General features: G+C 33.9%; 1 protein-coding gene across 1 annotated transcript; it reads right to left on the reverse strand.

Annotated features, from left to right (window-relative positions):
* Positions 1-506: 506 nt before the first annotated feature.
* On the reverse strand, positions 507-8,820 carry LOC129517106 (NKG2-F type II integral membrane protein-like). The gene is given in 5 exon segments (XM_055336734.1): positions 507-602; positions 7,122-7,288; positions 8,111-8,251; positions 8,633-8,666; positions 8,668-8,820. Coding segments are annotated over 5 exon segments (591 nt in total).
* Positions 8,821-24,967: the final 16,147 nt, after the last annotated feature.

Below are 24,967 nucleotides of genomic sequence, written 5' to 3' on the forward strand. Positions count from 1 at the left end.
ATGCACAGGGGAGTGAACAAGGAGAATACTTCCCCAAAGCTATTGACTGAGAAAACAAGAGGGGTTGATTTTCATGAGTTTTTGCCATCAGTGCAGCCCGAAGACTGTTATTTTAACAGTCAGTAGGCTCTGCTTGAATAGAGACCTAAGCATGGTGCCCTACTCTTGGAGAAAAGCCAGGCAAGCAACCCTGGGACAGATGGCATGATCTGAGTATCTCCTAAGGTGCATAGGGAGAATCCGTTCTCACTTCTATCAGCATATCTGTGAGAGGTGTCATGGTACATCTGGAGACAAAAGAGATGGCAGGATCCATTTCCCTCCTCTACCCCTCAGCATAGGCACAGAGACACCTGCTGAGGGCAACTAACGTGGACACTGGCTGTTTAGCCTGCTTTGCTCCAAATCCCATGCCCCTGTGCTCAGGCATGACTGCCATGATGGGTCAAACCTGCATCAGTTCCAGCATGCCAAGAACATCCCCCAGAAGACCAGCCAGGTCCCTGCTACACCAGGCCCCCCAAAATTGGAGCTTTAAAGGTCAGCAGGCTTGGCTGAGTAAAAGTCCAAAGTGCATGTGCTACTCCAGGCAGGCAAACAACCTGGAGACAGACAATGTGAAAACAGCAATTGGAAAAATGCCTGAGATGCGCAAGAGGGAATTGTTCACTGTTGTGGAAGGGATTCCATGAGAGCAAGCACAGACTCCCCTCTCTGGAGATGAAGAAGCTAGCTGGCACCATTTCCCTCTCCTCCCCCACAGCATAAACCAACCTCAGTAAATAGCACAGCTACAACCTAAGCTGCATGCACCAAGTCTCACCTCACTGTGCCTTGCTGGTACTCCTCTTGGGCAAGGGTGCCTAAGGACCAGGAGCCATGGGCCCTTTCCCCAGAAGATCAACACAAATCCCCACATGCACCATGTCTATTGATCATAGGGTTCTGCCATCCTTCAGTTCTAGAGGAAATAGCATCAGGTCTCATTTAACAAGCAGATGAAACCACACCTACCTAGTTAATACTTGTTGCCCTGGCCAAAGCCCAAACACTGCCCACTGCAGGCAAGAAGAAACTCTGTAGATGTCTGATCTGAGGGATAGAGCAGCCAAAACACAGCAGCAGAGCACAAGCAGTACACACTACAGACACGTCCTGAAGTGCCAGGCTCTGGATATTATATGGCTTCTTCTTCAAAAGCCATTACTTTCAGGAGGAAGAAACAACAGGATTTTATAAGACAGAGAAGAACAGAGACTGAGGCAAAATGCCAAGACAGAGAAATTCAACCAAAAAGAAAGAATAAGAAATGATCACAGCCAGATATCTAATCTACAAAGATACAAGTCACCTTCTTGACACAGAATTTAAAGCAACAATCATATACTCACTGGGCTTCAAAAAAGCATGGAAGACCTCAGGGAGACACATGCCACAGAGAAATGAGAGCTAAAAAAATCAGTCAGAAATTAAAAATGCAATAACTGATTTTGAAAATCAACTAGATGTAATAACTTCAAGGACAGAAGACACAGAGAAATGTATAATATAGAAGATAGAATTATGGAAACTAATGAAGCTGAACAGAAGAGAGAAAAAGAATAATGGATCATGAGAGTAAACTTGTAGAAAATGTGACTCCATCAAATATAAAAACATTCATATCATAGGAGTCCCATAAGAAGAGAAAAAACTGGGAGAAGGCATGTTTGAGGAAGTAGTAACTGAATACTTTCCTAATCTAGGGAAGGAACCAGACATTCAAAGCCAAAAAGCACAGAAAACTCCCAAGGAAAGCAACAAAAACAACCAAGACTTATTGTAGTTAAATTTACAAAATATAATGATAAAAAATCTAAAAGCAGAAAGACAAAAGACCCAAATTTACAATGGAAGAGAATTAAAGTTAGCAGCTCTCTCCACAAAAATCTTGGTAAACCAGAACCAATTGTCATGTTATATTCAACTTGCTGAATAGGAAAAATCTGCAGCCGAGAATACTGTATCCAGAAAAGCTATCATTCCAAATAGGAAAGATGAAGCGTTTCCCAGGCAAACGATGACTAAAGAAGTTCATGACCATTATCAGACCTGCATGAAATATTAAAGGGGTTCTTTTGAGTAGTAAAAAAAAAACCAAAAGTGACAGAAACTAGAAAGGAACAGAGAAATCCCCAGAAACAACAACGAAACCAGCAACGAAATGGCACTACATACATACCTATCAATAATTACCCTGAATGTAAATGAACTAAATGCTCCAATCAGAATACATATGATGTCAGAAAGAATTTTTAAAAACCCATCTATATACTGCCTACAAGGGACTCACTTTACACTTAAAGACTTGAAAATTTAAAGTAAGGGAATAGAGAAATAGCTATCATACAAATCAACATCAAAAGAAAGCCAGAAAAATTATACCTGTATCAGACAAATTAGATTTTAAAGTCAGTACTATAACAAGAGATGCAGAGTAGTATAGAGTAGCAAAGAGGGCTATCCAGCAATAATATTTAAAACTTGTAAATATTTATGCTCCCAACTTGAGAGCAACCAGATATATAATAAAACCACTAGTAACAAACATAAAGGAACTCATTAATAATGCAATAATAGTAAGGGTCTTTAGCACCCCACTTACACTAATGAACGATCATCTAAGCAGAAAAGGAACTAGGAAACAATGGCTTTGAATGACACACTGGACCAAATGGACTTAACAGATATATTCAGAACATTTCATCCCAAAGCAGCCATTCTTTAGAATTGCACATGGGACATTCTCCAGAATACATCACATAAACGGGCACAAAATAAGCCTCAGCAAGTAGAGGAAGATTGACATCATTCAGTGCATATTTTCTGAATATAACACTATGAAACTTGAAGTCAACCATAAGAAAAAAACTTGGAAAAAAAAAACCAAATACACCAAGTTTAAATGAAATACTGCTAAATAATGAATTAGTCCAGCAGGAATTGAAAAACGAAATAAAAAGAATACATAGAAATAAATAATAAAGAAAACATGATGGTCCAAAAGCAGGTATATGGCAATATAGGCCTAACGCAAAAAGCAAAAAATAATCTCCAGTAACCAACCTAGTCTTACACCTAAAGGAGCTAGAAAAGGAACAACAAACAGAGCATATAGTCAGCAGAAGGGAAGCAATAAAAATTGCGGGAGACATAAATGATAGAGAAAAAATAACAATAAAACAGGGCAAAGAAACCAGGAAATAGTCCTCTGAAAAAAATAATAAAATTGATAAATCACTAGACAGACTTATCAAAAAGAGAAAAGACCTGAATTAATAAAATCACAATGAGAGAGGGGAAATCACAAGCAATATACTCTATAGTTCAAACCCAAAAGAGTCCACCAAAAAACTGCTGGAACTGAAAAACAAATTCAGTAAAGTCACAGGATACAAAACCAATGTACAGAAATCTGTCACATTGCTACACACTAATAATGAAGCAGCAGAAAGAGAAATCAAGGAATCAATACCAATTACAACTGCACCAAAACCATGATACCTAGGAATAAACCTAACCAAAGACGTAAAGGATCTGTACTCTGAAATCTATATAATACTGATAAAGGAATTTGAAGATGAAAGAAAGAAATGGAAAAAACCATAACACCAGGGTTCCTCAATTGGTTAAGCATTTGACTTGATTCTGGCTCAGGTCATAATCCCAGGTTGTAGGATCAAGCCTCTCATCACATTTCACACTCAGAATGGAGTCTGCTTGGGATTCTCTCTCTCCCTCTCCCTCTGCTCCCTCCATCCACCTCTCACATTAAATAAATAAATAAATAAATAAATAAATAAATAAATAAATATCTTTTTAAGAAAAAGAAGAAACAACAAAAAGTATTCCATGGTCATGAGTTGGAAGAACAAATATTGTTAAAATGTCCATACTACCCAAGGCAATCTATACATTCAATGCAATCTCTGTCAAGGTGCCAATAGCAGTTTTCACTGAGCTAGAACAAATATTCTTAAATTTTGTATGGAACTACAAAAGACCCTGAATAGTCAAAGTAAACTTAAAAAAGAAAAGCAAAGCTGGAGGCATCACAATTTCAAACTTTAAGATATATTAAAGAAGCTGTGATTAAGACACAATGGTACCAGCACAAAATAGACACAGATCAGTGGAACAGAATAGAAAACCAAGAAATGGGCCCACATTTAACTATATGTCAACTAATATTTGATGAAGCAGAAAAAGAGAACACAGGTAGTAACCTCTTTGACATTGAACATTGCAATTTCTTACTTGATATGTCTCCTGAGGCAAGGAAAATAAAAGAAAAGATAAACTATTAGAACTTCATCAAGATAAAAAAAAACAAAAGAAACATTCAAAACTAAAATGTAACCTTTGGAATGAGAGAAATATTCACAAATGACGTAACTGAAAAATGCTTAGTATCCAAAATCTATAGAGAACATATAAAACTGAACACCCAAAAAATAAACAATCCAGTTAAAAATGCGTGTAAGACATGAATAGACATATTTTCAAAGATGACCTGCAAATGGCTAACAGACACACGAAAAGGTGCTCAACATCACTCATCAGGGAAATATAAATCAAAACTATAATGAGATATCACCTCACACCAGACAAAATGGCTAAAAGGAACAAAACAGGAAGCAACAGGTTCTCGTGTAGATGTGGAGAAACAGAACTAGGAATCCTCTTCACTGTTGGTGGGAATGACAACTGGTGCAGCCACGGTATAAAACAGTTTGGAGGCTCATTGGAAAGTTAAAAATAGAGCTACCTTATGATCCAGCAATTACACTACTAGATATTGACCCAAAGGACACACAAATACTGATTCAAAGGGATACATGCTCCCCAATGTTTATAGCAGCCTTACCAATAATAGCCAAATTATGGAAAGAGCCCAAATGTCTCTCAGCTGATGAATGGATAAAGAATAGGAGATATATATAATGAAATATGAGCCAAAAAATTGAAATTTTGCCATTTGCAATGACATAGAGCTAGAGAGAATTATCCAAAGTGAATAAAGTCAGTCAGATAAAGACAAACACCATATGATTTCACTCCTATGTGGAAGTTAAGATATAAAACAGATGACAATAGGGGGAAAAAAGGAGAGGCAAACCAGAAAACATACTCTTAACTATAGAGAACAAACTAGACTGACTGGAGGGGAGGAGGGCAGGGGGATGTGTTAAATTGGTTATGAGTATTAAGGAGGGCACTTGAGCTGGGGGTTGTATGTAAGTGATGAATCACTAAATTCTACACTTGAAACTCATCTTACATGGTAAGCTAACTAACTGGTTTTAAATAAAAACTTGAAAAATTAAATCATATGATTTCTCTGATGCAGAATGCATTTGATAAAACTATATTCTTATTTTGAAAAAAAAACTTTGAGAAAGATAAAAATCAGAAAATGTTCATGAAAAGATCTAGAAAGATGACAAGAGGACTCTGAAATAGAATAAATATATATGTATTGTTACGAAAAGATATTTTTTAAAAAGGAAAAGGAAATAAAATACATAACTAGACAAATGAAACATATTAGAAGGTGCAAAATTTTTACTCACACGCATATAGTGAATAAATTTCAACAATGATGCAAAGTCATTCAGTGGAAAAAGTATAGACTCTTAACAAATGTTGTGTAATAACTGGCTATCATATAATATTAATAATTACGTACCCTACATTACATGCAAAAATGCTCTGAATTGATCATAAACCTAAGTGTAAACTATAAAATTCCAAATGAGTGCAGGAAAAGACGCTCAACACTATTACTCTTGGGAAAATTCAAATTAAAACCATTACAATTCAGACTTCCCCCTCTTGAAAGATAGAGAGGATATACTTATCCCTAGTCCTCCCACCAAATAGAGCTGAAACAACTAGAGATATATATATATATCAACATAAGAGGATTTAGACAGATGATGAGAAACTTGACAGAACCAGGCACTCCAAATCCAGGGAATGACATGGCAGCAAATGCCATGGAATTTCTCTTTACTTCACATATTCCAGACAGAGCAAATTTCAGACACTAACAGGTACAGACAAAAGTCTCAAAAATATTTTTTCTCTCCAATCAAAATAATGGCAAATAAAAGCCATGCTAGGAAGACAAAGATATTTTAGACACTGTCCATTATTCCATTGAAAATCATTGACTATGCAGCAAAATTATACAATAATCTAGAAAAATGTTGGAATAATGTACTAAATCGAAATATGCACATATCTATGACCATGTAATTTCATTCTCATGCTTAGAAGAAATTGTATTATAATTATATATAATTACAACTATGATGTTATATTTCTAGATCATTATTCTATTATGATAAATATAATATTTATATGCCTAAATATACATATACTATGTAGTTATGCATCATATATAAATAAATATTTATATAAATATATCATTATAAATATAATATGTGAAAAAAGACATGGAAAAGGCTTTTCATAAAATAATTATTCATAATACTCACATACTAAACAGGAACTACATTTCTGAGAATAGATTTAAAATATCATAATCATATCAGATAGCAGTAAAAATTCACAAACTATAGACAAATGTCATAATATATATGGATTACAAATATATGAAAGTGCAAGGAGACACACATAAAAATGTGTACTGAATGATTCCATTCATATAAAGTCTGAAAGTAAGTGAAGATATCTCATAATATTGAAGTTGACAGGACTGATAGAGGCTCTAAACTTTTATTTCACGATTCAATTTGTAATTACATGGTTCTAACTATTTTGTGATCAATTTGCACAATCATATGTTTAGTTTCCTTGTTGTATGGTAAAATTAATTAGTAAATTTTATTTCAGGCAAAAGAGCATTTATAGAAGGATGGTATTCTATGAAAAGCAATACTGAAAATTATCAAATGTACATTAAAGGAATAAAAATATAAATAAAATATAGAGTCAAGCTATGGAATATTAACAGACTTTAAAATAAGCTACATATACATATAAAAATATTGATGAGCCCTAGAAAGATATTAATTGATAAGCTTTAATAAAATCTGGGAACATTGAAATCTTACCAGTTCTTCTTCATCATCTATGTAGAGCAGGTTAGAGTTGTTAGAAGCGCAGGATGCCAAACTCTCATTCCATGGTTTTCTTTCAGTGCTAATGTAATAGCAATGGTTGGAATATGTAAACCACTCTTTTGGACAATGACCACAGTGATAAGCTAAAGAGATATTATGAGATATTTTACAAAAGATATTTGAATATTAACAAATTCAAATTATTTTACATACTTGCATAAGTATATACATAGGTATACAAATCTATGAACACTCACAGGATGATATAAATAAAATATGCTCACACATGCTCACAGAGAATAGTTAGCCTGTCATTCCCTAATTTATGTGCCTATATAAAATAAACATACAAAAATATTAATCTCTACATGTGCAAGAGCACTGAATAAAACGACTTCTGTAGAATAGTAAAATGATTTCTTATCATGTTTTAGCAGGAGGAAATTTGAGGCAAATAGAAACAACAATAATATCAGAATTTTGAGAATCATTTTATACCTTTTGAATGTTTGTTTTCAGGGATGAATTGTTCTGCTCCAGTATTTCAGTAACTGAAAAAACTAAAGAAATCATCATAAAAATTTAAACTGAAATAAATATATGATTTCAGTTTCTTAACTTAGAACTTGGAGTACTGTTTAGAATTACAAAATTCTGTAATAAAATGTATTTCACCAAGCAATATTAACAAAGAAATGAAGATTTGGGAGAAAATATTTCAAAAGCCTATTAAGAATCAAACCTCTCCATTTCTTACAGTATTGGGTTTACCAGTCTTAAGAATTAGTTTGTATTTATTTCTCATTGTGTCTCCTAGAACACCTCTCTGAGTAATGAAACTGAATATATGTGTAATACTCTCTACAACTATTGTTACTTAAACTTTTGACAAGTTCAGAATAATCATTCCATTTTTATAGCATACATGCATTAAAATGAAAGATCTATTCCATACAGTATGAGATACTTTGAGGCAGTGACAATCATTAAAATGAAATTTCCCAGATAGTCATTTAAACACTTACGGGGAATAAGAACTATTCTTATCACAATGGACATCAAGACAAAGCAGATGATTCCCAGCATCCTAGCAAGGATCTTCCCTGGAAATAGTAGTAAATATTAGGAACAGAAATGAAAACACTGACAAAGGATGGATGGAAATAACCATTTAGGAAATTTACATACAAGAGAACCAACGATGCACACGGAGTCCACATATAGAAACTTGGACCCAAACTGTATCTACCATTGAAATCTTCTCTCAGAATATACCATCACATTTTCTGTAAAGGTAATACTCCATGAGTTATCAAAGACTATGAATTACAACAATGCTTGAGTAAAATTAGTCTATTAGTCTACAATACTATTTACCAACTCCAAGCTCTGATCCTTACAAATGAAAAATATAGGACATCATTCCCTACTCATTCTCTCCACCAATGTGCCCCAGATCACATTCTAGAACAGTTACACTGTGTGTGATTTAAATGTTTTACCTTTGCAGTGGTAGTTCTTTGCATTCCCCTGAATGATCCTGAGAAGCATTTTGAAGATTGAATTCTGCATAGGTTATTTCTTGCTCAGTTACTGAAATGGAATTTTTAGTGCCCTTAGCTTTCATTTGCTGTCTCTTTGAGTTATTCACCCAATTAAGTTCTGCACAGGTACCTCTTTGGTTATTCATCTCTGTAGCTGTGTAGTGGCAGGCACAGTGCTGAGTGGAAATGAACTGAAGGACTTGATGAAGACTGTATGTAATGACAAAACTGCCAGGACAGTCACACTGGGTGGAGCGTGAGGTGGGTGATAGTACTCATTTGCAGTTGATAATGTAAAATCTGGTACTAATTCCCTTAGAGCTTTAAATCCAGTCATGCTTTACCATTGAGGAGTCTGATTGGGAAATAGTTTTAGTACATAAAAGAACTTCCTGTAATAAATTACTTTTATTTGATGACATTTATTTATTGGAAGGTGATGTGTTCTTATCAATGATCTTTTATTTTGAATAATTGTAGTTCTGAGAAATTAAATTTTAAAAGAAAAATTATATATGTTCAAATGTCATGCGATACACTAAACTTATCCCAAACCTTAACAATATTGAAACAAAATAACAAAAGCTATGTTTTGAAAACTACTAATTTAACACCAGAAATTGGCATTAATGGCAAAATATGAAACCATAAAATGATAGATAAAAGTGTAGTTCATTTATGGAAGAATACTGTTGTCACAAACTTCCAGAAAGATCCTACAGCTGTCCCAGTTGTGAGGGTAGCTTTGGTTGGGTGAGCTATTTTAACAAATCAAATAAGTGTAAATTAATAATTCTACCAATGAGTTTTGAGTCAGTGAGATCTACAATTACTTCTGGCTCTCAAATTTCATGTGATCTTTAAAAAGTTACTTCATGTCTAGCAATTTAGTTTACTAATCTAAAATTGGAGTAAAAAGGTGTAATTTTTTAATGCATATAAATCACTTACTATTCAATCCAGCTTTCATAAACTCAACAATATATTAGTTATTTTAATTTTTAACACAATAGCCACATTATAATTACTGATTCATATTCATTAGATGATGCAACATAACTCATTAGACAGTAGTACCTTTCAGTATGGAATTTTTTGCCAAGTTTTACTCAATTTTTTTAAAAAAAGTCTTTTGACTATTCACAGTTAAATCTAAAGTAGCATTTTACAGAAGGAACTTCTTCCTGCTTTTTATAATAAACCAAACTGGTTTCATTTACCTAAGTAAATGCATGAGGAATAACGTTTTACCTCACTCTTTGAATTCATTTTAAGAGTTCATTTTTAAAGCCTGAGCTAAATATCAAATCTTACATGTAATTATATCTAGACTGATGACAAATCCAAAATTAACTGTTTCTTATCATGATGTTTATGCGATTTCACTTGACATTATATTGATTTATAGACCCAACTATGTGTGTTTGTATACACTTGATTACTTCACCATAGGTAATATTTTAAATAATTTAAGAAATTTTCTAGGATATTTCATATTTATTCTTATTTTTCACCCTGAATTGTTAGAATAAAAACACCAATGTTCTTTGTGATTTGATTGTATATTAATTATACCTCAGGTACATCCCATCTAACATTTGAAATCTCCCACTAAAAGTTGGCTATTAGAGAGGCCAGTAGAGCTACTTACTTACCTTCTGTTGGCCAGGAAGTCATGCATCTTCCCATAGGAGACCTTGTTACTCTTGTAAACAGGTAATATCTGTGGTCTTCACAGACTGCTGACCCTGTGAGAGCTCAGAGTGAGGTAATAGTGGAAAAAGTTGATTTCTTATCAATGTGTCACTTAAAGTTTGAACAGGAAATTCTTACACTTGGGCTACTTTGAAGACACTTTATCTCATCACACACCTCCAGAATGTAGCAGTTTTCAGCTTGTATTGTGTCATTTAATTGGCATGTGTCTCTGAGAAATTTTTATATTCCAGATGATATTGGGGTCAGAGACTTGACCACCCAGGCTGTTCACTTAATTTCATCTGTATCACAAACACTGAGAATCTAGACCGTGTGAGAAATGTCTTTGATGTTTAAGTTTTAATTTGAGGTAGGATTGCTAAATTATCATCACATACTTCTTTCTTGTGCCCTTGCTATGTCACTTCTATTATACTGAAAATACTCTAAAATTGTCGTCCCAGTAACAGGTATTTACTGATATTTGACACTAATTCCGAAGACTTACATTTTCAACTTTATTGTCACTGTCACAATGACATCAATTTCCAAACTTCTCTATTTTTCTGCCTCAGTTTTTAATACACCTGCATTCAATTATATTATCTGTAAATAAACTATTTAGATTTCTGCTGAATAGAATACATTTCTGGGAAGGAAATCAAAAAATATTGGACAATAACACCATGGCAGAGATTTAAATATTAATATTACTCAAATATTCATTGATTCATCCTCCCATGATAACTAGTTGTCTGTATTTTAATAGAAATATTTCTTCTAAATGACAAAAGCCTAATGACATAAGGGAAGATGAAGGTAATTTTTTAAAATGTTATTTTATTTAAATTCAGTTAATTAACATATAGTGTATCATTAGTTTCAGAAATAGAGTTCAGTTAAAAAGATGAAGGTATTTTTAGATTTTTAGAAATATTGAGGAGGCAGATAATGTACTTTTAAAATGCAATTATTTTTTTTTGCATCTATGTTTCTATTGATCTGTTTCTCTTTTCTTTGCAACACTAGGTGACAATTTTATTTTTTAATGATGCATAATTCACATACAATATTATATTAGTTCCAGTGTCCAACATAGTGAGTCAAACTTTATATACATTATGAAATATTCACCATTGTATAGCTTGTTACCATTTGTCACCATGCAAAGTTAAAACAATATTGTTGACTATGTTCCCGATGCTATAATTAATATCCCTTATTTATTTTTAAGTGTTCATTTAAATTCTGGCTAATAAACATACAATATAATACTAATTTCAGGTGTAAAGTATAGTGATTCAACACTTGCATACGACACTACTGCAATAAGTCCACTCCTTATCTCCATCATGTATTTACCCAGCCCCACACCATCAATTTGTTCTCTACAGTTAAGACTCTGTTTCTTGTTTGGCCTCCCTCTCTCTTTTTTACCCTTTGCTCCTTTATTTTGTTTCTTAAATTCCACATATGAGTGAAATTATATGGTATTTGTCTTTCTCTAACTGACTTATTTTGTTTAAAATCATAATCACTCTTTAGCTTCATTCCTAGTATTGCAAGTGGCAAGATTTTTCTTTACTGGCTGAGTAATATTCATGTATATCATATGATATATTATATGAATCTATATTCTATGAATATATGTTACATATATATAATCTCACATCCTTTTTATCCATTCATCAGTCAATCAGTCAATGGACGTGGCTGCTCCATAGTTTGGCTATCGTAGAAAATGTTGCTATAAACATCGGGACATGTATCCCTTTGAATCAGTGTTTTTGTTTCCTTTGGATAAATACCTAGTAGTGCAATTACGGGGTCATAGGGTCGTTCTATTTTTAATTTTTTGAGGAACCTCCATACTGTTTTCCAGAGTGGCTGCACCAATTATCATTCCCACCAACAATGGAAGAAGGTTCCCCTTAGTCTACACCCATGCGAACATCTGCTGTTACCTGCCTTGTTCATTTTAGCCATTCTGATGGTGTGAGGTGATATCTCATTGTAGTTTTAATTTGTATTCCCTGATAATGAATGAGGTAGAGCTTCTTTTCACATGTCCGTTAGCTTTGTAATATAACTTGAAGTCCAAAATAAATAAATAAATAAATAAATAAATAAATAAATAAATAAATAAATAAATAACTTGAAGTCCAGAATTATAATTTCTCCAGCTTCACTTTCCTTTTTCAAGATTACTTTGGCTATTCAGAGTCTTTTGTGGTTTCATACAAATTTAGGATTATTTGTTCTGGCTCTGTGAAAAGTGCTATTGGTATTTTGTATTTTTTTTAAGATTTTATTTATTTATTCATGAGATACACACACACACACACACAGAGAGAGAGAGACAGAGAGAGAGAGAGAGAGAGAGAGAGAGAGAGAGAGGCAGAGACACAGGCAGAGGGAGAAGCAGGCTCCATGCAGGGAGCCCGACGTGGGACTCCATCCCGGGTCTCCGGGATCACACCCTGGGTTGCAGGCGGCATTAAACCGGTGTGCCACCAGAGCTGCCCTGTATTTTGTATTTGGATTAGAGTTGCATTAAATCTGTAGACTGGTTCAGGTAATATAGACATTTTGACAATATGTCAAATATGTGACAATATGTGTACCTCCAATCCATGAGTATGTAATATCTTTCATTTCTTTTTGTCATCTTCTGTTTCTTTCATCAGTATTTTATAATTGAGAGTATAAGTCTTTTTCGTTTTTCGCTAGGTTTGTTCTCAGGTATTTTATCATTTTTGGTAATTATAAATAGGATTGATTCCTTAATTTCTTTTTCTGCTGCTTCATAATTGGTGTATAGAAATACATCAGAATTCTGTATATTGGCTTTGTATCCTGAGACTGAGACTGAGACTACTGAATTTGTTAATGAGTTTCTAGCCATTTTTTGGTATACTCTTTTTGGTTTTCTATAGGGAGTATGTCATCTGAAAATAGTGAAGGTTTGATTTCTTTTTTGCTGATTTGAATGCCTTTTGTTTCCTTTTGTTGTCTAATTTTGTTGTCTAATTGCTATAAGTTTTCTAACAGTGGTAAGAGTAAACATCCCTGTCTTGTTCTTGATGATAGAGGAAAAGCTTTCAGTTTTCCCCCATTGATGATGATATTAGCTGTGGGTTTTTCACATATGGCCTTTATGATGTTGAGATATGTTTCCTCTACCCTTATGTTACTGAGGATTTTTATGAATGGATGTTGTAGTTTGTCAAATGCTTTTTCTGCATCTATTGAAATGGCTGTGTGATTCTTATCCCTTCTTTTATTATGTGATGTCACCTTGATTGCTTGGCAAATATTGAAACACCCTTCCAACCCAGGAATAATTTACCATGGCGAATGATTCCTTTAATGTATTGATGGATATGGTTTGCTAGCATTGTATTGAGAAAATCTGTATCCATGTTCATCAGGAATACTGGAATATAGTCCTCTTTTTTTAGTGGAGTCTTTAGCTGGTTTGGAGTATCAGGGCCTCATAGAATGAATTTGGTCATTTTTCTTTCTTTTCTATTTTTTGATGCCTGGCTGGGTCAATCTGCAGAGCATGTGACCCTTGATCTTGGGATTGTGAGTTCAAACTCCACATTGGAGGAACAGAAAGAAAGAATGAAAGAAAGAAAGAAAGAAAGAAAGAAAGAAAGAAAGAAAGAAAGAAGAAAGAAAGAAAGAAAGAAAGAAAGAAAGAAAGAAAGAAAGAAAGAAGAAAGAAATAGAAAGAAGGAGGAAATGCCTTACAGTTTGTGAAGAATATGGATTATTTTTAGTGTTTTTGTAGAATTTGCCTATAAACTTGTTTGTTTTGATTACTGATGAAATTTCATTACTGATTATTGGTCTATTCAAGTTTTCTATTTCTTCCTGTTTCAGTTTTAGTAGTTAATATGTTTCTAGGAATTTATCCATTTCTTTCATATTGACCAGTTTGTTGTCTTATATTTTTTCATAATATTCTCATAATTATTTGTATTTCTGTGATGTTGATTGTGATCTCTCCTCTCTCATTTGTGATTTTATTGATTTAGGTCCTTTCTCTTTCCTTTCTGGTGAGTTTGGCTAGAGATTTATCAAGTTTATTAATCTTTCATAGAACCAGCTCCTGATTTCATCAATCTGTTCTATCATTTTTTTAGTTTTTATATCATTTATTTCTGCTGTGATTTTTATTATTTCCTTCTTTCTGCTGGTTTTAGGCTCTGTTGTTCTTTTCTAGCTCCTTTAAGTTGTAAGATTAGGTTGTCTATTTGAGATTATTCTTGCTTCTTGAGGTAGGCCTGTATTACTATATACTTCCCTCTTATGATTGGTTTTGCTGCATTCCAAAGTTTAGAAGCATGTGTTTTCATTTTTACTTCTTTCCATGTTTTTTTTTATTCATCTTTGATTTCCTGGTTAACCCATTTATTCTTTAGTAGCATGTTTTTTAATCTCCATATATTTGTGGTCTTTCCAATTTTTTTCCTCCAGTTGACTTCTAGTTTCATAGAATTGTGATCAGAAAAGGTACATGGTAGGATTTAATCTTTTTGTATTTGTTGAGGCCTGTTTTGTGACTTACTATGTGACCTGTTCTAGAGAATGTTCCATGTGCGCTTGAAGGAATGTGTGTATTCTTCTGTCTTAAAATGAAACGTTCTGAATATATTTGCTAAGTCCATCTGTTCCACTGTGCCATTCAATGCCATTATGTCCTTACTTTTTCCTCTGTTCAGATGATCTGTTCATTGATGTAAGTGGGGTGTTAAAGTCCCCTACTCTTATTGTGTTATTATCAATTAGTTCCTTTATGAATAGTTTTACATATTTGAGTGCCCCCATGTTGGGTGTATAGCTATTTACAATTGTTATATCTTCTTGTTGGATTATCCCCTTTATGATTATATAATGCCCTTCTTTATAACTTGTTAGTCTTAAAGTCTAGTTTATCCAATAAAAGTATAACTACTCTGGCTTTCTTTTGACATCCATGGGCATGATAAGTGCTTCTCTATCCCTTCACCTTCAATCTGCAGGTGTCTTTAGGTCTAAAATGAGCTCTTGTAGGCAGTATATAAATGAGTCTTGTAATTTTTTTTTTATCCATTCTGACACCCTATGTCTTTTTATTGGAGCATTTTGTCCATTTACGTTCAACATAATCATCAATAGATACATATTTATTGTCATTTTCTTACTTGTTAAATCATTGTTTCCGGCTATTTTCTCTGATCCTTTCCTGTCTTTGTTACTTTTGGTCTTCCATTCTACTCAAAGAGTCCACTTTAATATGTCTTGCAGGGCTAGTTTAGGGGTCATGAACTCCTTTAGCTCTTGTTTGTCTGAGAAACTCTTTATGTGTCCTCTATTCTGCATGCTGGCCTTGCTGGATAGAGTATTCTTGGCTGCATATTGTTTCCATTCAGTAGTTTGAATATATCATGACACTCTCTTCTGACTTGCCAAGTTTCTATTGTGAAATATCCAGCTAGCCTTATAGGTCTTCCCTTTTAAGTGAAGGACTTATTTTGTCTTGCTTCTTCTTTTTTTTTCAAATTCCAAAAATGCTGACATTTTTTCATTTCAAGGGGTAGGTACGTAGGAGTTTAATAATATAATTTATATTAATTACACACATATATAAAAATATATATTTATAATAATCCCAAATACTTTCAAAATTGATTAGTGATTTCTCTCTACTTTATTAGCTTCTTGTCTGAGACATATTCATCTCTCTTTGTGAGTAGATTCTTTTTTTAAAATTATTTTTTTATTGGAGTTCAATTTACCAACATATAGCATAACACCCAGTGCTCATCCCACCAAGTGCCCCCTTCAGTGCCCATCACCCATTAACCCCAATATGAGCACACACATTACATTTATATATAATCACATTTGTATGCTAAATCACTCACTTCACTTGGAGAAAAATATTCACTAAGAAATAGGATTATTGTTGTATGTTACTGAGAAAGAATTAGCCACAGGGAAGAAAGGTCTGAAGAAAATATCCAGATAGAACTACAGAAACATAGAATGGAGGAAATTCCTTCTTCCAGGAAAGAAGATCTCATGAATATACAAACAGACTATATAAAGCATGGTAAAAGGGTCTAAGGTTCAAAAAAAAAAAAAAGGAAAGAAGGGGACAGAAGCCATATTCAAAGAGTTAACAGTGAGAATTTTCCAGGACTTACAAAATACAGTGTTCCTCAAGTTCAAAAAGTAAGAAGGCAAATAAGAAGTAAAAAAATACCCCATTCCCCAAAAAGTTACATTTGTTGAAAAACAAGGGCAAAGAGAAAGACAATATAACAAATGAGACTTGTTAGAGGAAGCAAATTGTAAGATAATACATTGAACCAACATATCAGGAATTATATACATAAAATCCTCAATTACAAGACAAAGACAATCATATTGAATATTAAATGACAGTCATTAGCCTTTTCTAAGAAAGGCACTTTAGATACAAGGCTATGGAATGGCTGAATGTAAAAGAATGGACCAAGTTGTCCCACAATTTTGTTTGCCTTAAGCATATTAAAATATTCCACAATTGCACATCTGAAATTCTGAAATCTAAAATTCTTAGTGTACCAAAAATTTAGATAATGATTTCAGCTCAAATATTTGTCACACTTTTGGCAGAAAATCTGACCTTAACTGACCTAAAGTCACCTTTCTTTACATGCTTTCTTATGCTTCCTATGATGAAGGTTCCTATTGTATAAGACGTATTAATGAATTTGTTTACAAAGTTCTGCATCCCCCACTAAAGGAAACATTTCATAATATAGAAATTGTGAGAAGTTGCATTTCATTTGCAAATAGTTCTTCTGTCTCCCCTCTCTTAAAATAGTATACTTCCCTGCTCCCTTGATGTAGGGCCTGACCGTGTTACTTGCTCAGCCATTCGGACGTGAGCAAGTAAGATAAATCCCATCTCTAACCAGAAAACTACAAATCTGAACACAAATTTGCATGGATCATTTTCTCCTTCCCTTGCACTTCCATTATAAGCAAGAGAACAGTATGAGTTAGATAGAACCCATTCTTTTGGCCTATATCCTTGAATTAAGAAAAAACATGCAGAATTACCCCAGTTAACCCATAGCGACCAACAATTTCCATGTAAAATGAATAAGAAATATTGTTTATAAGCTGTTCTTTGCTTTGCCATGACCATGCTTTGTCTTGCCATGCAAAAACAGACTAATAGTACTATATCACGATGTGTTTTTAAAAATCCATCCTAAATAAAAATAAAAATCCATCCTCTTCTCAGTACTAAAACACACTAGCCTCAACGGCTTGGGGTAGGCAGTGAGTTTATTCATACGAGTCAATGCGGTCTTGGTCCAACTAGCTCAGCAGCTTGGTGGAACACTGAAGAAGGTCCTTGGCTATATCCACCCAGGTTTGGTGTGTACACAGAGAGTAGGGTGACAAAATGGTGAAGGGTGTTTTTCAATATACAGAAGAAGGAGAAATTTTTTTTTCATTTCCAGAAAATTTCTTTTGCCTGTCTTCTCCCTTCCCATTTTCCAGCTATCTCTCCCAGTCCCCAAGACAAAGAACTACCTACTTGGATTTGAAATAATCATACATCTTGATATTGCTGGCAGGAAGGATTGTTGTTAAAAGACAGAAGCTCAAAAAAAAAAAAAAAAGACAGAAGCTCATGATATAGTCTCTCTCTCTCTCTCTCTCTCTCTCTCTCCTCTTTGGTTACCTTTTCAAGTAAATTGTCTGATTCTCTTTTTCTATTTTTTATTTATTTATTTATTTATTTATTTATTTATTTATTTATTTATTTATTTATTTATGAGAGGAAGAGCACTAGCAGAAGAAGGGGCAGAGGGAAAGAAAGAAGCAGACTCCCCCCTGAGCAGGGAGCCACATATGGGGCTCCATCCCAAGACCCCAATATCATGACTTGAGCAAAAGGCAGTCCCTTTATCAGCTGAGCCGCCCAAGTGCCCCCTGGTGTCTGATTCTTAGAACAGACTCAATTCTGTGTCTCTCATGGTCTCTCTTTTATTTTCTTCTTCATTTTCCTTTTTTCCATTTTTTTTAAAATTTTTTTTAAATTTATTGGTGTTCAATTTACCAACATACAGAATAACCCCAGTGCCCGTCACCCATTCACTTCCACCCCCCGCCCTCCTCCCCTTCTACCACCCCTAGTTCATTTCCCAGAGTTAGGAGTCTTTATGTTCTGTCTCCCTTTCTGATATTTCCCACACATTTCTTCTCCCTTCCCTTATATTCCCTTTCACTATTATTTATATTCCCCAAATGAATGAGAACATATAATGTTTGTCCTTCTCCAATTGACTTACTTCACTCAGCATAATACCCTCCAGTTCCATCCACGTTGAAGCAAATGGTGGGTATTTGTCGTTTCTAATGGCTGAGCAATATTCCATTGTATATATAAACCACATCTTCTTTATCCATTCATCTTTCGATGGACACCGAGGCTCCTTCCACAGTTTGGCTATTGTGGACATGGCTGCTAGAAACATCGGGGTGCAGGTGTCCCGGCGTTTCATTGCATCTGTATCTTTGGGGTAAATCCCCAACAGTGCAATTGCTGGGTCGTAGGACAGGTCTATTTTTAACTATTTGAGGAACCTCCACACAGTTTTCCAGAGTGGCTGCACCAGTTCACATTACCACCAACAGTGTAAGAGGGTTCCCTTTTCTCCGCATCCTCTCCAACATTTGTGCTTCCATTTCCTGCCTTGTTAATTTTCCCCATTCTCACTGGTGTGAGGTGGTATCTCATTGTGGTTTTGATTTGTATTTCCCTGATGGCCAGTGATGCAGAGCATTTTCTCATGTGCATGTTGGCCATGTCTATGTCTTCCTCCGTGAGATTTCTCTTCATGTCTTTTGCCCATTTCATGATTGGATTGTTTGTTTCTTTGATGTTGAGTTTAAGAAGTTCTTTATAGATCTTCGAAACTAGCCCTTTATCTGACACGTCTTTTGCAAATATCTTCTCCCATTCTGTAGGTTGTCTTTGAGTTTTGTTGACTGTATCCTTTGCTGTGCAAAAGCTTCTTATCTTGATGAAGTCCCAATAGTTCATTTTTGCTTTTGTTTCTTTTGCCTTCGTGGATGTATCTTGCAAGAAGTTACTGTGGCCAAGTTCAAAAAGGGTGTTGCCTGTGTTCTCCTCTAGGATTTTGATGGAATCTTGTCTCACATTTAGATCTTTCATCCATTTTGAGTTTATATTTGTGTATGGTGAAAGAGAGTGGTCTAGTTTCATTCTTCTGCATGTGGATGTACAATTTTCCCAGCAGCATCTATTGAAGAGACTGTCTTTCTTCCAGTGGATAGTCTTTCCTCCTTGATTGAATATTAGTTGACTATAAAGTTGAGGGTCCACTTCTGGGTTCTCTATTCTGTTCCATTGATCTATGTGTCTGTTTTTATGCCAGTACCACACTGTCTTGATGACCACAGCTTTGTAGTACAATCTGAAATCTGGCATTGTGATGCCCCCAGCTATGGTTTTCTTTTTTAAAATTCCCCTGGCTATTCGGGGTCTTTTCTGATTCCACATAAATCTTAAAATAATTTGTTCTAAGTCTCTGAAGAAAGTCCATGGTATTTTGATAGGGATTGCATTAAACGTGTAAATTGCCCTGGGTAACATTGACATTTTCACAATATTAATTCTGCCAATCCATGAGCATGGAATATTTTTCCATCTCTTTGTGTCTTCCTCAATTTCTTTCAGACGCGTTCTATAGTTTTTAGCGTATAGATCCTTTCCCTCTTTGGTTAGGTTTATTCCTAGGTATCTTATGCTTTTGGGTGCACTTGTAAATGGGATTGACTCCTTAATTTCTCTTTCTTCAGCCTCATTGTAAGTGTATAGAAACACCACTGGTTTCTGGGCATTGATTTTGTGTCCTGCCACGCTACCAAATTGCTGTATGAGTTCTAGCAATCATGCTTGAAAACAATGGTTATTGTACCAGATTCCTGAACAGAGCAGAAAGTGATAAGATGCTAGCATGTATATTTGGAGGAAGAAGGACATCTCATTTATGTCTTATGTATTAAATTGATATTCTTACTTAGTTTTATCATCACAATTTCTGTTAGGGTTAACACATTGTAATAATAAAGTATTAATTATTTTTCCATTGTAGAACCCTGTTGGTCAGGGATCGCTGTACTAATTCCTCCCTTTTTTTTTCCTCCCTTTTTTGATAACTTATTTTATCATCAGGATCATTGATAAATACAGCATAAGACTTAATTATTGCAAAATATTCAGACAATACATTTGTGCTTCTCTGTATCTGTTTCCTAAAATCTGAAATCTCCCTTCCTATAAAATATGTTCATCAACATAGTGCCTTATAACAGAAGGCATTTTATGTGGTATTTAAGAGCAAATGCATTGGAGTCAGACAGGTCTGAAATTGAATTCTGAAGTTTCTGTTTATTGTATGTGAACTTAGTGATTCTTTTAGCCCCAATAACTTCACTTGTTGATAAAATTGGAACAGCAGTATACAGCTTATTGAGTTGCCGGGACTTACAATATAATGTTTTGGAACAATTAACTATATATCTGGCATTTCACAAGTATTTAATTAATCTTTTTCATTATAGTTATGAAAATATCTTTAAAAATAGATGTGCTATGAGCACCTGGGTGTCTCTGTGGTTGAGCATCTGCCTTTGATTCAGGTTGTGATCCTGGGGTCCTGTGATCGAGTCCCTCATCGGGCTCCCCGCAGGGAGCCTGCTTCTCCCTCTGCCTGTGTCTCTGCCTCTCTCTTTCTCTGTGTTTATCATGAATTTAAAAAATCTTAAAAAAAAAATACATATTCTATGATTTCTTCTTCTGCATTTTATTTCAGTTCAGGAATCTGCATTTTTAAAAAATCTCACAGCAATACAGAATTTTGAAACCTCGTTTACTTTTTAACATCGATATATTAGAGCTTGTTTGGAGTTGCTATTTTTTTTTTTTTGTTTTGGGGTTTGTTTGTTTGTTTTAGATATTTCTTAGTTTATCCCCTGTTGTTTTCTTTTATTTATCATTCACTTTACCTGTCTGTTAATGACTGATATTCCTCATCATCTTGGCTTTTCTTATTTAGCATCAGGGCTTTGTTTTCCCTCACCTTTTTACATAATTCCACATAAATTCCATTATATTTTTTTCTCAAACATTATCTTTATTAGCTTTGAGGTTTTAGTATATGTGGGAAAAAAGTCTCCTACATTATTATGACTGGAGGGTAAATTACAATTGTATCATGCTAGTAGTGTTTTAATTAAATTGTACATAGCAGGGGTCAGGACCACATAGACTACTCAGAGAACTCTCCAGGGATCCACAGAGATCCATTCATGACAAATGACTTTATACGTAGTATAGAGGAATATCATTTTGAAGACTACACCTGGTTAGTGGTATTTTTTCCAAGCATATGTTTTTTTACTATTTATGCCATTAAAACATCTTAATTTACTTATTTGTTTAAAGATTTATTTATTTGAAAGAGAGAGAGAAAATACATATATGAGTGAGGAGAGTGGGACAGAGGGAAAGAATCTTCAAGCAGATTCCCTGCTGACCTGGGAGCCCAACCCAGGCTCAATCTCAAGACCCATGAGATCATGACCTGAGCCAAAACCAGGAATCATACACTTAACTGACTTTGCCCATTACTTGAAATAAAATGTAACCCTTATTACAGTCAGAGGGTGTTGGAAATACAACTCATTCTAGTCTATGGTATCCTACAGTAAACATTTCTAGAAATCAAGCAGAGTGAATTTTGTGTTCTGTGACTATGGCTCTGAAAGGTTCTTCTCCATCTGTGATTTTTCTCATTTTACAGGAATATTGGCTTCTCTGAAAGCAAGACAACTGGAGGATGATGTTCTAGGTAGTCCATGCTTTTGCTCACAGATTTTTGACTGGGTATCAACAAGTGGCTCAGTCAACCTAACTACTGGAAGGTGGGGAATATGCAAGAGTGCCTGGGTATTTGATAACTAGGGAGTATCTCAGTCACAAAAATCTTTATCATATTTTTCAAGGTTTCCTTCTATTATCATTTGGCTTGGGATTTTTTAAAGATTTTACTTATTAGAGAGGGAAAGAGCGAGTGAGCAAGAGCCAGCACAAGCTGGGGGAAAGGCAGAGGGAGAGGGAGAAGCAGATGCCCCACTGAGCAGGTGCCCCACGCAGGGGTCCCTCCCAGGACCCTGAGATCATGACCTGAGCTGAAGGCAGATGCTTAACTGACTGAGCCACCCTGGTGCCCTGATTTGGCTTGGAAATTTTTAAGGTGGGAGCCCAACTGTATCATTTGCTTTTTCTGAATCTATTAAGATGTTCATATTTTTTTCTTTTTTCTGTTTGTATAATAAATTAAATCAATTGATTTTATAATAGTAATTCTTTGTTCCTTTCACTCGGTGGTCATATCATTATTTAAATATATCACTGGATTTGGTTTGCTAATGTTTTAACATTTTTCCTCTTTGCTCATAAAATACATTAGCCTGTAATTTTATGTCCATATAATGTTTTGTCAGATTTTAATATTAAAGTTACATTGGCTCACTGTAGCAGGGTTTCCTCATTTTTATTTTTATTTATTTTTGTCTTTTTCTTCTCCAGGAAAGCTTACATACAATTGGTGAAATATTCTCTTTAAATATGAATAATTAACAAGACAAGCCATGTGTGAATAGAATTTGTTTAAAATTCAATTTTAAAAAAATATACAGCAAAGTTTTCATATTTTTTACTATTTTTACTTAAGATTGTTTTTCAAACTTCTATCATTTAATTCTAAGTTTATTATTATAAAAGTTGCTCTAAAATGCTCTGAGTTTTGAAATGTCTACAGAACTTAAAGTGAATTTCCAATTTTTATTTTTGATATTAGTAGCATGTTTCCTTTCATTTTTTCTTAATTAATCCTGCTGTTTTTGATGTTTGTGTGTGTGTGTGTGCGTGTGTTTAAGCAATTTTTGAAACTATTTATTTTGTAATGTACCCCTAGTCAAAAGTAACTTTTTTTAAAAAAATTGAGGACCAAAAAAATTTTCAAAAATCTATTCAGTTCAACCTAAAAACAATGATACCTGGAAAAAACTCCACACTATTAAGTCTATCCTAAGAGGTTAAGATTCTAAGGCATTCCTAAATCATGGTGCTCTGAAAAACATATGTGTTTCTGCTGGTATTGTGTGATATTTTTGTTTGTTTCAAATTTAACCCTTTAAATGAATAATTTATTCCTTTGGAGATTTCCTTATTGTAAGTTGCTTTCTATATACTTAGTTATTGTCTCATCATAACTAGCTTTCTTTCTTTAGGCTTACTTGTGCATTTTTACCTGATTCTTTTTTTTTTTTTTTTTTTAGCCCTTAATTTCTAGTATGGACATTTAATGATGTAAATTTCCTACTGATCACTTCTTTTCCTGAATTGGAAAAGATCTTATATTCATTTTTTTAATTTCAGCTCATTTAATGTTAACTTTTAAAAAGTATACCAATGAATTTAAAAACGAGCAAAGCTAATATCTATTTCAAAAAATTTTCTCTTTACAAATTTTCTCTTTAACAATACTTCTGAAATTTGGTTATATATTTAATAATAGTAAGTATTACTTAATATTCCTTTTGGAGTTTTATATCAGAAATCAAACATAAATTTTAATATGTCTAATTATTTTGTAATGAAGTGTCAGGCAAATACCAAGCAAGCTTGACAGGTAATTTCATTGTGGGACAAAATCAAACGTAAATTATTTTCATCCTGAATTATTTCGGATGAAAATTATCTTAGTTTTTAAAATGTGAAAAAAAATCGGAGATACTTTAAAAGATATACTAATAAAGATAACTAGCATTAATGACCACACCTCTTGCATATTTAAAATCCCTTCTCTATTATGTAAGTTAGTCCTTCACTGAAATTTTACCTTTTGATTATTTCTTTATCAAACAACTTGTTGAAGAATATCAGATGACATTTTTAGAGTAGAACTAACTGGAAAACAATTATTTATTCTTCACTTTGTGATGCAAATAGTTCTCTGGGTGATAAAACCAAAATATATCAATAACTATGGGAAGCAGATGAAGTGCTTACAATGCTTGTGCTCTGGCACAGTGGCCTTTTTTCACATTCTTTTTTAAATTTTGATTATTATGCCACTGTTCTATAAATCTATCTTTCTCCCGAACCTTTGGTTAAAATCACAAAAATATAAATACAGATGAAAAGTCTTCATCAAAATATGAACAAGCCAAACCCTGCAATATATAAAAATAATTCTACATCATGATCAAGTGAGACATGTGAGGAATGCCAAGTTTGTCAAAATCCAAAAATTTGTTAATGAAATACATCATATCAATTGAATAGAAAAAAATCTATGATCATTTCAGTAACCACAGAGAAAGCATTTGACAAAATGAAACACCTTTCAAAAAAAACCTTCCTCTACCATAAGAACATCTACAAATGATTCACAGTTAACATCAAATGTGATGATTAATGACTAGTTGTTTTCCTTCCAAAATTTA

The sequence above is a fragment of the Nyctereutes procyonoides genome, unplaced genomic scaffold (genome assembly GCF_905146905.1).
Source record: "Nyctereutes procyonoides isolate TBG_1078 unplaced genomic scaffold, NYPRO_anot_genome, whole genome shotgun sequence".
Lineage (NCBI taxonomy): Eukaryota > Metazoa > Chordata > Mammalia > Carnivora > Canidae > Nyctereutes > Nyctereutes procyonoides.